Source organism: Mandrillus leucophaeus, unplaced genomic scaffold (genome assembly GCF_000951045.1).
Source record: "Mandrillus leucophaeus isolate KB7577 unplaced genomic scaffold, Mleu.le_1.0 Scaffold1032, whole genome shotgun sequence".
In the NCBI taxonomy this organism is placed as follows: Eukaryota; Metazoa; Chordata; class Mammalia; order Primates; family Cercopithecidae; genus Mandrillus; species Mandrillus leucophaeus.
In genome coordinates, this window is record NW_012098455.1 from 569717 (window position 1) to 583903 (window position 14187).

Consider the following 14187-nt stretch of genomic DNA (forward strand, 5'->3'; position numbering starts at 1 on the left):
TATAGGAGAATGAGAAGACATTAAATAAATTATTATAGACACAGTCTTCACTATCCACATGCATTTGAGTGGTTACAAACATCCATCCAAACAACTACCTATGTATATGTGTCAGGTAGCCAAATTCTAACAACTTTAATTTCATGTTGGATGTTCCTAAGAATGTGTTTCCTTTTCCTGGTGCATTTTATATTCTCTGGTCCCAGTCTTTGGATTGCACTGACTCATTCACTTCTCTATTCACAAAATGTCTGGAGATTCACTATGGTATGTACTTAAATAATAATCTGGTTTTTGTTTTGTGAGTGCCAAATATGCTAAGCCATCTTTATGAAATATGTGTTAGTTTCTGCACCTCAGCAAGAAATTATGAATGTTTATCCAGGAACTGCTCATCTTCTCTAAGATCCTACACTAGTATTTTCCCGGTCACTTTTTCACTTTGAAGTTAAGGGTTGAGCAACCTTTTCTCCAAATGAGATTTCACAGAAAGTTTGACATCCAAAAATTGATGAAAGTAGGGTGACTTTTGCATAGGGGAAGTTAAATTGTAGTGAATCTCCAGATAGTTTGTGAATGGATGTTTGTGATCACTTGAATGCAGATGGATTTCAGAGGGATCAGGGAACTAAACAAGCACCATGGTAATGCATTGCAAGACTTCCATGGTAATGCATTGCACGAACAGAGCTCCTAGGAATTCCATGTGTATGTATGTGTGTGTGTGTGTGTGTGTATATTTTCCATTATTACCACAGTGCTTGTCTAGCCTGATTTATATGTTTTAATTGCCTTGACCAAGAACAAAGGGGTCAAATGCATAAGGGCAGAAATCTATACATTTCTGTCTGAAGCAGTGGATCCTGTGGCTCCTGATCTTTTGTTGTTGTTGTTACTGTTGTTGTTTTGCTCTTTAGTTCCTCATCCTTTTGAGAAGCTGTTGGAAAAAATATAGACCCCTTTCCCTATAAATACAGACATAAGTAACACATCCACAATTTTGTATATAATCTCAGGGATTTTTTGGACCTCCAAGTTAAGAACATCTGCCATAAAAGACTGAGGCTCCACAGCCTATTTTAAATTAGCTGTGTAGGAAGGGCATGTTATACTGCTAGCAATCCAAAATTTCGTGCTCACTATCTTAGCATAAACTGGGAACTTACATATTGAAGTCCTAGTGGGATCTGGTGTCATGTAAATGGCTCAGATTTTTTTTCTAGCTCCAGTTCTCCTTTGTCCAGAGTTCTTAACCTTTCAGGTTCTGATGAAAGTGAAGAACCCTTTCCTCAGAAAAATACACATTGTCAGAATTGTGAACTCAACCTAAGGGGGGTCCTCCAAAGCCATTACATGTCTTTTTCCCTAGTGCACAGTAGACCCATTAAATCTCCTAGTCTAAAGAAATTACTTGTTTAAAGTAATGCTTAAATAAGTTATTCAAATGACTGGTAATTTAAGAAAAATGAGACTGAAATCATTAAAACATATCTTTTACAAATATTATCATTGAAAGGTTATGTAAGTCTGCCTTGCCCTGATTTGGGGTGAGGGGGAGAAGGAGGAAGGAAATGAAATATGCTAGTTTAAATCATTAAAATGCATTCAGGATACATTATTCAGCATTATGCAGCACCTATTGTCCATGGAATTTTGATGGTGGATGGAGAAACCATAGTGAATTAGCCCATGATAAACTTGATGTGTTTGCTTTGTGCTCCCCTCAACTATATACACATTGTCTGCATTTCTTATATCTTTAAGTGAATTTGGCTAGTTTTTATTTTGCCTTTGTGGTCATTGGGTCTAATTGTTTGGCAAAGAACACTTTTTTTCATGTATTTGGAAATAGAAAGAATATATAAATGGAATTGATGATCTATTTGTGTCAATTCCAGAAATGTGAAAACTATACCAGGGAGTGAACAATTTCATTTGCCTAATTTAGTAATTGAATTCTTGAAAAATAACTGTAGTGTTTTGATGTTTTTAATGTATGTGTACGAGTCTCAGAAAATTTAAAACCAGTTTTACCATAGTTTTGTGCATAACTGCATATTCTCTTACTAGGTTAAGAATGGTGGGGGGCGGGGTGTTGGGTTAGAAGAGACAGATTAGATGAAAAGAGTTGCTAGAGAGAACATTTAGAAATCCTAGTAGAGTTACTTTTTTTTTTCTTTCATTTTTCATGAATCATTGTTCTTGTTTTATTTGGGACTTTGCTTTCAGCTGGAAAATTTGTACAAGAAGATCAGCAGCTGTAAAAGGAAATTCACACCTTAGTTTGTCTTTTGTTTAACTTTTAGATGGACTTATGGATTCATCTAGGCCAAGCAATTCATTTGCTGCTCAGCCATGGCATAGTTGTCATAAGCTCATTTATGTACGACCTAACTCTAAAACTGGTGTTCCTGTTGGACATTGGCCAATTCCAGAATCTTTTTGGCCAGATCAGAATTTACCTTCACTAGTAAGTGTCATAAAACAAAAAGGTAAACATCATTCTGGATTTTCAATTTTCTGATTACAGTGAACCTTTTAAAATAGCTTTGAGGCCTTTATGCCATGCCACAGACAAGTAAGTCTTCCCTCCTTTGCCTTCTATCTCTTACTGGAAGTCTAGCTTTGTGCGTAAAATCAAAGGAGTTCCTTTATTTTCTGATACTTGTCATTCTTCAGTTGCCTTTGCCACTTGAGCTGCCCTTTTTGATGTTAAAACATTGCTGTTTTTGATGCTGTTATAATCTGTTACTTGGTTTTCATTTCAGAGCAGCTGACTTGATTTATGTGGCAAACACAATGTCTAAAATGTACTGGCCTTGGTTTTCATGCACAGCCTCAGGAAGTTTGAACATAGTTTATACCTTGGATAGGTTCTGGGAACATATTAAAAGCATATTCAAAATTCTACTTCTTCCTACTTGTCATCTTTTTGTCATCAATGGACTTTTGTAGCAATATACCTTTCAATGATGGGTAATTAATCAATATTTAAAAAATAATCTCTAAGCAAGAACTTGTCTTTTTGGTCACTGCATTTGGTAGTAGAGACTTTGCTATTATAGTTGCTCCTAGTGCCAAATCAATTGGCCTTTCTTTTGGAGGGAGGGCAGTGTCTAGTAATAAGGGAGATGGTATGAAACCCACTCTCTCTTTTCTTTTCTTTCCCGTTCCCCAAATTGTAAGAAGGCCTGAGTAATCTCCCTAGTGTGGGCTCAGGAGGGGACACAAACAAATCACTACTTCTTCTATTTAACATCTTCCTGGTTCAGTTAATCTATATTCTGTCTCAGTTTTAGAAATTTCTGACAGTGAATTGCATTTTCTCCTGGATTACTGCTTTTAGGCTTCTGCGCTTTTTTCAGAAGTGGCCATGAAAGACCTGAATGTAAGACTGAAGAATCCTTTCGGCCCCTGCTGTGGGTGAGGGTAAATGTCCCACTCCTCTCCTCAGGGCTTCAAGGTGTTACGCCTGCAAAACGTCAGCCCTTCCAAACTCCAGAATATAGGTTTTATGGCAAATTTACTTCATTTTTCTTAGCAACAAGTCGTCACTCTTGTCTTTATTACATTTTTACCTGTTCAAATCTAAGGAGTCAGAAACCTTTTACGAGGTTAATTAAAACTAACTCGGGAAAAAACAAAATAGAATAAAAGACATTACAAGTAATTCACACATAGCTCATGTTACCATTCCTCCATCTTTTTTTTTTTTCTTTTTAAATTTTGTTTATTTTTTCTGATAAGTTTAATCAGTCATATTCTCTTCTATTACCTTAAGGATAATCAACATGAAGAGGCAAAACACAAACACGCCAGTAAATTGTGAAGCACACTAGATCTGTTGGTTTGTTTGTATCAACCATTCTATGGATAGATATACACACAAAATACACCACATTTTAACTGTAATACATTGTCCTCCATCTTTAAAAGTTCATTTAAGAGCTATTTTTCTCAACCCCCAAACATCTTAAAATTGTAAATTATAAAGGCAAATGAATATGTTTTTATAAAGAAAGCAGAGATATTTTATCATATTCATATTAGCCTTACAGATTTCTCAATAAGAATAGGCTGACCCACTTCTTACTTTGTCTCTGGGACTTGTCCTGTGTCCCTCTCTCTCCATGTTGCCCTTGCTGTTCGCCTTTATTTCTCTGGTGCTCTCCAATCACACAAGCTAAACCTGTTACTTAAATGGCTTCTCCATTAATCTGCTCCAGTACCCCAGGTACACAGGCCTTCGGAGCCCAGCACAAAGCATCCCCAGCTCCAGCTATTCAAGGCAAACACGTTGGTGTTAGCAATGCTGCAAAAATTCATCTGGGCCCTGGCGTTGTGACTGGCTCTTTATCAGTCTCTATCTTGCCCTTTCCATCCCTCTACTGTTTTTCATCTTGCTTGTTCATGGCTTTAGCCCTCTCATTACCTTATTAGAAAGTTGCATGGATTTCTTCATTCCCAACGTATCTGGACTATCTGTAACCTCATGGTACAAAGGAATGAAGGGCAGGGAATTCTTGGAGGTCATAAAATAGATCTGAAATTCAACATTCATCCTACGACTGATAATAACTTCTTAAACATATTCAAAACAGTTTTTTTCAACTCACTGAAATTTTAGTTATGAGTGTTGTAATTTACCTTTCCTCTTCCTAATGTCAAGTAGATAGTAAAGAATCTGAGCCCTCCCGTGGAAGCCATTGGTGGTTCCTAGAGATCTAGTAATCTTCTTTCTCAAAATGGTAGTCTGTATCTCAGTGATAATGTAACAAAATATAAAAGGACTTGCAGAATTGTCAGAAGTATAAGCTTGTTTTGAGACCTAACCATTTTTTCTGCTTTTTTTTTTAAAATTGTTTTAGCCTCCACGAACATCTCATCCTGTTGTGAGGTTCTCCTGTATAGATTGTGAGCCAATGGTAATAGACAAACTTCCTTTTGACAAATATGAACTTGAACCTTCGCCCTTAACCCAGTATATCTTGGAACGAAAGTCTCCCCATACCTGCTGGCAGGTACTTATCCTTACCTATTAGCCGAATGTCTGTAACCACTCTAGGATCTGGGAATTGTTTTAAGAAGCTTCAAAGGTTAATCTCAAAATGATTGGACTGACTCTGTTAATAATGTTTCTCACGAATGCTGTCAAATAAGCAACAGGGCCAGGCAAATAATTTCAGACTAATATGAATCGTTAGTCTACTGTACATTGCCATTTAAAGCAATAGAGTCTGATGAAACATGTATATTTGAGAGTTTGGGGGACCCCTTGAAGTCTACCCATGGACCCCAGCTTAAGAATCCCTAATCTAAAGGATGTAATTCACTTCAGGTATGGCATCTGCAGCTGAAACAAGGTGTGTAGCCCTTACTTTGAACTTGACAGATTGGGAGTACAGGATAGATTAGGCAGAGAACCATAAGCCCTGAAACTAATTTCTGTATTAGTGTAATATAATAAAAGTCTTCATCCTGTAGTACAAATCACACTAATGTGTGTAGTGTGGATTTTGCAACTTGGATGAGACAAATGCATAGAGATATAATACACTGGCTCTTCCAAGTATTACACTTAAGCCAGAAGGATTTGCTAATTGGTTAATAGAGTCACCTATGGAATTTAATTTGTAAAAATTCAGAGATGGCAGTCACAGCCTTTTTATGTGGATACAACAAAAAAGCCCTACACTGTAAAGATGTATGTTCTATTTCTAAACTGTAAAGATATATGTTCTACTTCTATTAATATATAGGACTCTATAGCAATCAGTAACTGTTAGGCTCTATTTATGCAAGGAACACTTTCAGACTGCCATCTGTTTTATCTTAAAATGTGAGATTATTGCTACAAGTTGTCTGTAAGCTACTTAAATTCTCTCAAGATGCTACAACTAGTTAGAAAAAAAGGAACAGGCTTAAAGCAAGAATGTAAAAGCACAAGAAACAGAATAATCTCACAAACATAATACTGAGCAAAGAAGCTAGACAGAAAAGATTACATATTGTGTGATTCTGTATTATATACTTTCAGAGAGAGGTAAAACTAACTTACTTTGTTAGAAGTCGGGATAGTGGTTTCTCTTGGGGGGATGCAAGGTAGTGGATAGAAGACGACACAAGGAGATGTCTGGTTTTGTTCTGTTTCTTTCTTTCATTCTTTTCTTTTTTGTTTTTTGTTTTGTTTTGAGAAGCGTCCAGCCTGTTGCCCAGGGTGGAGTGCAGTAACACAATCGTGGCTCACTGTAGTCTCAACCTCCTTGGCTCAAACAAAGTGATCCTCCCACCTCAGCCCCCCGCAAAGGAGCTAGGACTACAGGCATACACCACAATTCCTGGCTAATTTTTAAATTTTTTTTTAAATAGAGATGGAGTCTCACTGTGTCGCCCAGGCTGGTCTCAAACTCCTGGGCTCAAGCAATCCTCCCACCTCGGCTTCCCAGAGTGCGGGGATGATGGTGTCAACCATTGTGCCTGGCCATGTTCTGTTTTTTGACTCGTGTGCTGTTTACACATGTACTTTCACTTAGTGAGCATTCATTGAGCTATATACTTACAGTTTACCCCGAAAGTGCTAGAAATGTAGAGATATGGATAATAGATTGCTAATTTAAAATAAAGATATGACCTTTGAATTTATGGGTTGAAAAACATTTTTACAATGAAAGCAAATAAAATTACAAATTATAGCTTTTCCCTAAAATAACCCCTCTTTTCTATATAGCACATTTCTTGGAAACCTTCTTCCAAGAAACTTAAGAAATACTGTCCTTGCTCCTGCGCAACCCCTTAAATATGTCATTTGCCTCTTTCCTGTACTTTATGTTACTTTGTTTTAGAGTATTCTTAATGTGATGAATTAGCAGTAGTGAAAAAGAATAAAATGAACCGGTAGCCAGGAAATTTGGCAAAACCACAAAGGAGACCAGAGCCTAACCCTAGCTCTGTCACCAACTATGTGGCCTTGCACGAGGCACTTATTTTGTCTGAACTAGCTCTAAAGATCCTTTGGAACCCTAAAAATCTATGAATCTGTGGCTGATGAGGAATTTGGAAAAACTCAAGGGGCCAAGGAAGGTAGGAAAGAGAAAGAGAGAAAGAAACAAAATACAGTGCTTTTCCTTTCATGGGAATCATAGAGCTGACCCTTGATTGCCTTGTGCATGTGATTTTTTAAATCTTTCTTTGATGAATTTTTCCTCTCTTCTAATATATACACTTAGGAAATAAAATCCAACATGGTTTATTGTAGTTATCTGTTTCTATTATCGTTCAAATTATGACACAAAATCTAGTAGACTCATGTTTTAGTACAACTCATGTTCTGTGGGGTCATAAATTACATAAATTACATTACATAAATTATAACAACTTATTCTTAGTGATAACTTAATATTATAAGAAGGTAGTGAATTGGTAGGTGATATTGGTGGTAGCGAGAACTAGCAAGGTAAATGGATTCTGTTAAACGTCAGGGTTTGACTTTTGTTGTAAACGATTCTGCCAAAGGACTTTGGAAAAGTAAAGGTCCAGGTCTCCAAAAGTATATATTGGTGGTTTGGACCAAAGACTGAACATGGAACAGAGAAAACATGGCAGCTAGGGGACCCCAGCACAACATATCAACTGTATGGGGGCTGATGATACAGGAATCACATCAGGAAATCAATAAGGAGTAAGAAAATAGTCACATGGAATGAAGATCAATGTTTTAATCTTCACTGAATGTTTACCAGTGTAACTTTTTTTTTTTTTTTTTTTTTTGAGACGGAGTCCTGCTGTGTTGCCCAGGCTGGAGTGCAGTGGCACAATCTCAGCTCACTGCAACCTCCACCTCCCGGGTTCAAGTGATTCTCCTGCCCAGCCTCCCGAGTAGCTGGGATTACAAGCGCGCCACCACGCCTGGCTAATTTTTGCAATTTTTAGTAGAGATGGAGTTTTGCCATGTTGGCCAGGCTGGTCTGGAACTCCTGACCTCAGGTGATCCACCCGCCTCGGCCTCCCGAAGTACTAGGATTACAGGCGTGAGCCACCGCACTTGGCCACTACCAGCATAATTTATAAGAGAAATGCCTTCCAGGTTGACCCAAAGTATCTCTTTGCTGCCTCAAAATAATTAGCACCCGTGCCTGGCTTATTATAATACCGTAAATATTTATTGAAAGAAAAATGAATAAATGGGTAGGGGAAGGAGGCAGCAAAGAGCATAGAGCAAAGACTTAATAATAGTACAATGAAGACTGTTTACATAATCCTTTAAGTAGGCTTTGTTTTTGTAATTTCATGCTTCAGGCATGGGACTATGTTCTATTTTCCTCGCAGTCTGCATTGGTTACCACTTGTTCTTTTGAGAAGTTAATTTGTTTTAGTGGCTCGTTTCCTCTTAGCAGTATTTCAGCTTTATTTTTCATTTTGCTAAGTAAGTAAATATGTGGGTACCGTTGATGTGGCCTGTGGTCTCTGAATGGTTGTTGCATAGTATAGTTTCATTTCTTAATATAATTTATAGAAGAATTGCAATCTGAACATTCATATTTAGTATGATTTTTTTGAGACAGGGTCTCGCTCTGTCACCCAGGGTGGAGTGCAGTGGCACAGTCATGACTCGTTGCAGCCTCAAACTCCCGGGCTCAAGCCATCCTCCTGCCTCAGCCTCCCAAGGGTCTGGGACCATAGGCTCATGCCACCATACTCGGCTAATTTTTTAAATTTGTTATAGAGATGAGGTCTCCCTTTGTCACCCAGGCTGGTCTCAAACTCGTGGCCTCAAGCAGTCTTTCCACCTCAGTCTCCCAAAGTGCCAGGATTGTAAGTGTGAGCCACCTGTAATCCTAGTACATGAGTCTGGCCTACTATAATATATTTTGACATAACCGTAGGCTAAAAACACTATTGCTATTTTAAAATTACAATCAAACTGTGCCATAGATGCTGCTATGGAATGTTACTGTGGGTTTGGTTTGATGTAAAATCCTTATTGTCATCACTGTGCATTACTTCATGTTCTTCTCAGGTATTTGTTACTAGCAGTGGAAAGTACAATGAACTTGGATATCCATTTGGTTATTTAAAAGCCAGTACGACTTTAACTTGTGTAAACCTCTTTGTGATGCCTTACAACTACCCAGTTTTACTTCCTCTTTTAGGTAAGTAAAACATGTGCCATTGAATCATCTTTAAAATACATCGGAAATGAAAAATCCATAATGGACTAAGCATTTTAAATGTAGATGACAGTAAAAAACTGATTTGAAAGGATAGAATTTGCATACTGTTTTCTGTTTTGTTTGTCTTCTTTTTGTTGTTTTTACATCAAACAGAAGAGAAGCTTGACCTTCAGTGTGTGATTCTTATGCTGTTCTTCAGGTTGCAACTTCCAATGCACGCCCCACCCCCAGTCCCCAGTTTGAAGTGCACTTGGCTTTTTTGTATAGTTTGGGCCAAAAAATACCAAAACAAAGCTACCATGGGGTGGGAGTAATGGCTTATGCTTGTTTCTCCTCAGAAGATAAATGCTCTTGAGGCATCTGTTTTAGGCAGAGTAGCGAGTTAAGGAAATAGGTACCAGAGCAAATTCTGCAATGACTGTGATTGTAGAAGCTGTGGTTTCCATAGCAAGATTCTAAAAGGAACAATTCAAGAAGCTGTTATTCAGATACTAATGAAAATGGAGTGGAGATATTTTCCCCTTATTTGAAGAGCCACATCTGTTTAGAGTAATGTAGTACTTACTGCACAGTATCCTTCTAGTTGTAAAGTTGTAAATGTTTTTATTTCATGGAGTTTCTTAATTTTTGCAAAAACGGTCAAATCTTTACTAAGTTTTCATATGATCACTAAAACTATGAGACTTTTAGTGCTATAAATACAACATACATTGAATATACTGAAATTGCAATACTTTCAAATGTTGAGTTAAGAAGTTTAAGAATGAGTCATTATAAATGTATTAGCATGATTATTTTATATAACCTATCTACTTTATTTCTTAGTCCAACCTAAGAGGGATGTTCTCTTTCTAAGAGCTGATTATCATTAACATATAATATAGGTTATATCTTTCAGATTAATAAGACTGCCAGTAAAAAAGTATCTGTATTTTGCAGATTTATTTATCCCTTTTCTTAAATATGTCTTTATGACTTCAGTTTCCACAACTATAAAGTGAAGAGATTAGACTATGTAATCTTCACTTACACTGTTAATGGTATTATTTTTCTATTTTTAAGTACATTTTTTTGATCTACTTGATCTATTGACATACAAAAAGCTGTACATACTTGATGTATACAACTTGATGAGTTTGGAGATAAGTATATACCCATTAAACCATCACCTCAATCTATGTCATAAACCTATCAGTCACCTCCAAGAGTTTCCTCCTGCCCTGATAAGATCTACCCTCTTACTGATCTTTCAAGTACACAATCCGTATTGTTAACTGTAGGTACTATGCTAGAAAACATTATGCTGAGTGAAATAAGCCAGACACAGAAGATCAGATACTGCATACCACTTACACACTTTTTATTTTGAGATAATTGTAGATTCACATGCAGTTGTAAGAAATAATATAAAAAGAGATGACCTCAAAAGCACAGGCTACAAAAATAAAACTAGATACATGGGACTGTATCAAACTTAAAAGCTTGTGCATCAAGGAACATGATCAACAGAGTGAAAAGGCAACCTGTGGAATAGGAGAAAATATTTGCGAACCATATATCTTATAAGGGCTTAAATTCCAAAAAATATAAGGAGGTCTTACATTTCAATAGCAAAACAAAAACAAAACCCTAAATAGCCTGCTTAAAAAATGGACAAAGGACTTGCATAGATATTTCTCCAAGGAAGAGGTACAAATTGTCAACAAGCATATCAAAAGATGCTCAACATCACTAATCATTACAGAAATGCAAATCAAAACTACAGTAAGGCATTACATTACACCCCTCAGGATGGTCACTATCACAAAAACAGAAAATGAGAAGTGTTGGTAAAGATGTGGAGAAATTGGAATTCTTGTGCACTCTTGGGAATGTAAAATGGTGCAACCAATATGGAAAACAGAAGTACCTCAAATAATTAAAAATAGAATTAACCATATGATCCAGCAATCCCATTTCTGAGTATATATCCAAAAGAATTGAATCCAGAATCTTGAAGATATATTTGCACACCCATGTTCACTGCAGCATTATTTACAATAGCCAAAAAAAAAAAAAAAAAAAAATTCCACTGTTGGATAAATGAATAAAGAAAATGTGGTATATATACATGCAATGGAATATTATTTAGCCTTAAGAAGGAAATTTTGTGACATGCTACAATATGGATGAACCTAGTGGACTTATGCTAAGTGAAATAAGCCAAATGACAAATATTGTATGATTCCACTTATATGAGGTATTAAAAGTAGTCAAACTCATAGACACAGAGGCTGGGTGAGGGGGAAATGGGGACTTGTTCTTCAGTGTGTAACTGAGTTTCAGTTTTGTAAGGTGAAAAACCTCTAGAGATCTGTGGCACAGCAATATGCATACAGTTAACACTATTGGACTGTACAGTTGAAAATGGTTAAGATGGTAAGTATTACGTGTTTTTAATCACAATTTCTTTCTTTTTCTTTTCTTTTCTGTTTTTTTTTTTTGTTTTTTTTTGTTTTTTTTTGTTTTTTTTTGAGATAGAGTCTGTCTCTGTCACCCAAGCCAGAGTGTAAGGGCATGATCTTGGCTCACTGCAACCTCCGCCTCCTGGGTTCAAGTGATTATCCTGCCTCAGCCTCCCAAGTAGCTGAGTTTACAGGCGCGCACCACCACGCACAGCTACTTTTTGTATTTTTAGCAGAGACAAGGTTTCACCATGTTTTCCAGGCTGGTCTTAAACTCCTGACCTCAAGTGATTGGCCCACCTCGGCCTCCCAAAGTGCTGGGATTGCAGGCATGAGCCACTGCACCCAGCCTAAACACAATTTTTAATAACATTTTTTAAAAAGAAATAACACAGAAAGATCCTATATACTCTTTACTCAGTTTTCTCAAATGGAAATCTTGCAAAACTACAGTACAGTATCACAGTTGTGATATTAACATTGATGCAGTGAAGATACAGAACATTTTCATCACCATAAAGATCCCTTATGAGGCCCTATTATAGCCACATCTACCTGCCTCCTGTACCCATCCCCTCCTTAACCACTGCCAACCACTAATCTGTTCTACATGTCTATAATTTTATTATATCAAGAATGTTATATAAATGGAACCATTCAGTATGTAACCTTTTGGGATTGGCTTTTTTCACTCAGTGTAATTCTCTAGAGATTCCTTCAGGTTATTGCAAGTATCAATAGTTTGTTCCTCTTCACTGCTGAGTTTACAAACTATGACATGAATATACCACAGATTCTCCACCTGTTCACCTGTTGAAGGACATCTGTGTTGTTTATGCTTTTTGGCTATTGTGAATAAAGCTACTGTAAACATTTGCTTCCAGGTTTGAACATAAGTCTTCACTTCTCTGAGATAAATGCCCAGGAGTGAAATTGCTAGATCCTATGGTAGTTGCATGTTTAGTTATTTAAGAAACAGCTTAAGTGTTTTCCAGAGTAGCTATACTATTTTACATTCCCACTATTAGTGTATGAGTGAACCAGTTTCTCTGCATCTTCATCAGCCTTTGGTGGTGTTAGTATTTTTTAAATTTTAGCCATTTGGATAGGTGTATACTGATACAGCACTGTGGTTTTAATTTGTATTTCCCTAATGGCTAACAATATTGACCATCTTTCTATGTGCTCATGTGCCATTGTATATGTTCTTCGGTGAACTGACTTTTCCCTATATTTTAATTAGATTGTTTGCTTTTGTTACTGTTGAGTTTTGGAAGTTCTTTATATATTGTAGATACTAGCCCTCTGACAGATAGGTGACTTGCAAATACTTATTTAGATCTTTTCTGATCTTTCATTGGTGTTATGCAGTTTTCCGCATACAAATACAGTGCATATTTTGTTATATTTATACCTACTTCATTTTTTGAGTAATTGCAAATGGTATTATATTTTTGATGTTGGTATCTACATGTTCACTGCTAGTATATACAAATACGGTTGATTTTTATGTTAATATTGTATCCTGCAACTTTACTGAGCTCACTTATTAGTTGTAGGAGAGTTTTATAGATTCCCTGAAATTTTCAATGTAGACAATTATGTCACCTGCAAATAGAGACAGTTTTACCTTTTCTGTTCTTATCTTTATGCTTTTTCTTTTCTTTTCTTGCCTTACTGTACTGTAGAGAACTTCCAGCACTGTGTTGAATGGCAGTGGTAAGATGTATGTTCCATCAGTGCTTGACTATGCACTATTCATTCTTCAATTAAGCATAATGCTTTTGTAGATTTTCTTTATCAAATTGAAGAGTTCTGGCTGGGTGCGGTGGCTCACGCCTGTAATCTCAGCACTTTGGGAAGCCAAGGCAGTCTGATCACCTGAGATCAGGAGTTCAAGACCAGCCTGACCAACATGGCAAAACCTCATCTCTACTAAAAATTACAAAAATTAGCTGGGCATGGTGGCACACACCTGTAGTCCCAACTACTTGGGAGGCTGAGGCGGGAAGAATTGCTCGAACCCGGGAGGTGGAGGTTGCAATCAGCCGAGATCACGCCACTGCTCTCCAGCCTGGGAGACAATGCAAAACTCCATCTCACAAAAAAAAAAAAGGTTAAAGAGTTCCCCTTCTCTTTGTATTTTTCCAAGTTTTTAAAAATCATAAATAGGTGTTAGAGCTTCTCAAATGCTCACTCTTTCTTTTTTTTTGAAATGGAGTCTAGCTCAGTTGCCCAGGCTGGAGTGCAGTGGCGCGATCTCGGCTCACTGCGAGCTCCACCTTCTAGGTTCACGCCATTCTCCTGCCTCAGCCTTCCAAGTAGCTGGGACTACAGGCGTCCACCGCCACGCCTGGCTAATTTTTTGTATTTTTAGTAGAGACGGGGTTTCACCATGTTAGCCAGGATGGTCTCGATCTCCTGACCTCGTGATCCACCCGCCTCAGCCTCCCAAAGTGCTGGGATTACAGGCGTGAGCCACCATGCCCGTCCTCTTTGTCACTTTTAACCACTGTTGCTTTAAAGTTTGTCTTGTCCGATATAAGAATAGCTACGCCTGCTTGCTTTTGGTG

General features: G+C 37.3%; 1 protein-coding gene across 2 annotated transcripts in view; it reads left to right on the plus strand.

Annotated features, from left to right (window-relative positions):
* The window catches only part of DDX26B (DEAD/H (Asp-Glu-Ala-Asp/His) box polypeptide 26B), a 62468-nt gene that overhangs the window by 26610 nt on the left and 21671 nt on the right, over positions 1 to 14187 (plus strand). For both annotated transcript variants that reach the window (XM_011978407.1, XM_011978398.1), the window contains exons 7-9: positions 2307 to 2470; positions 4869 to 5021; positions 9017 to 9149. In XM_011978407.1, the coding sequence (XP_011833797.1) occupies positions 2307 to 2470; positions 4869 to 5021; positions 9017 to 9149 (450 nt within the window). The remainder of the gene's footprint in view (positions 1 to 2306; positions 2471 to 4868; positions 5022 to 9016; positions 9150 to 14187) is intronic.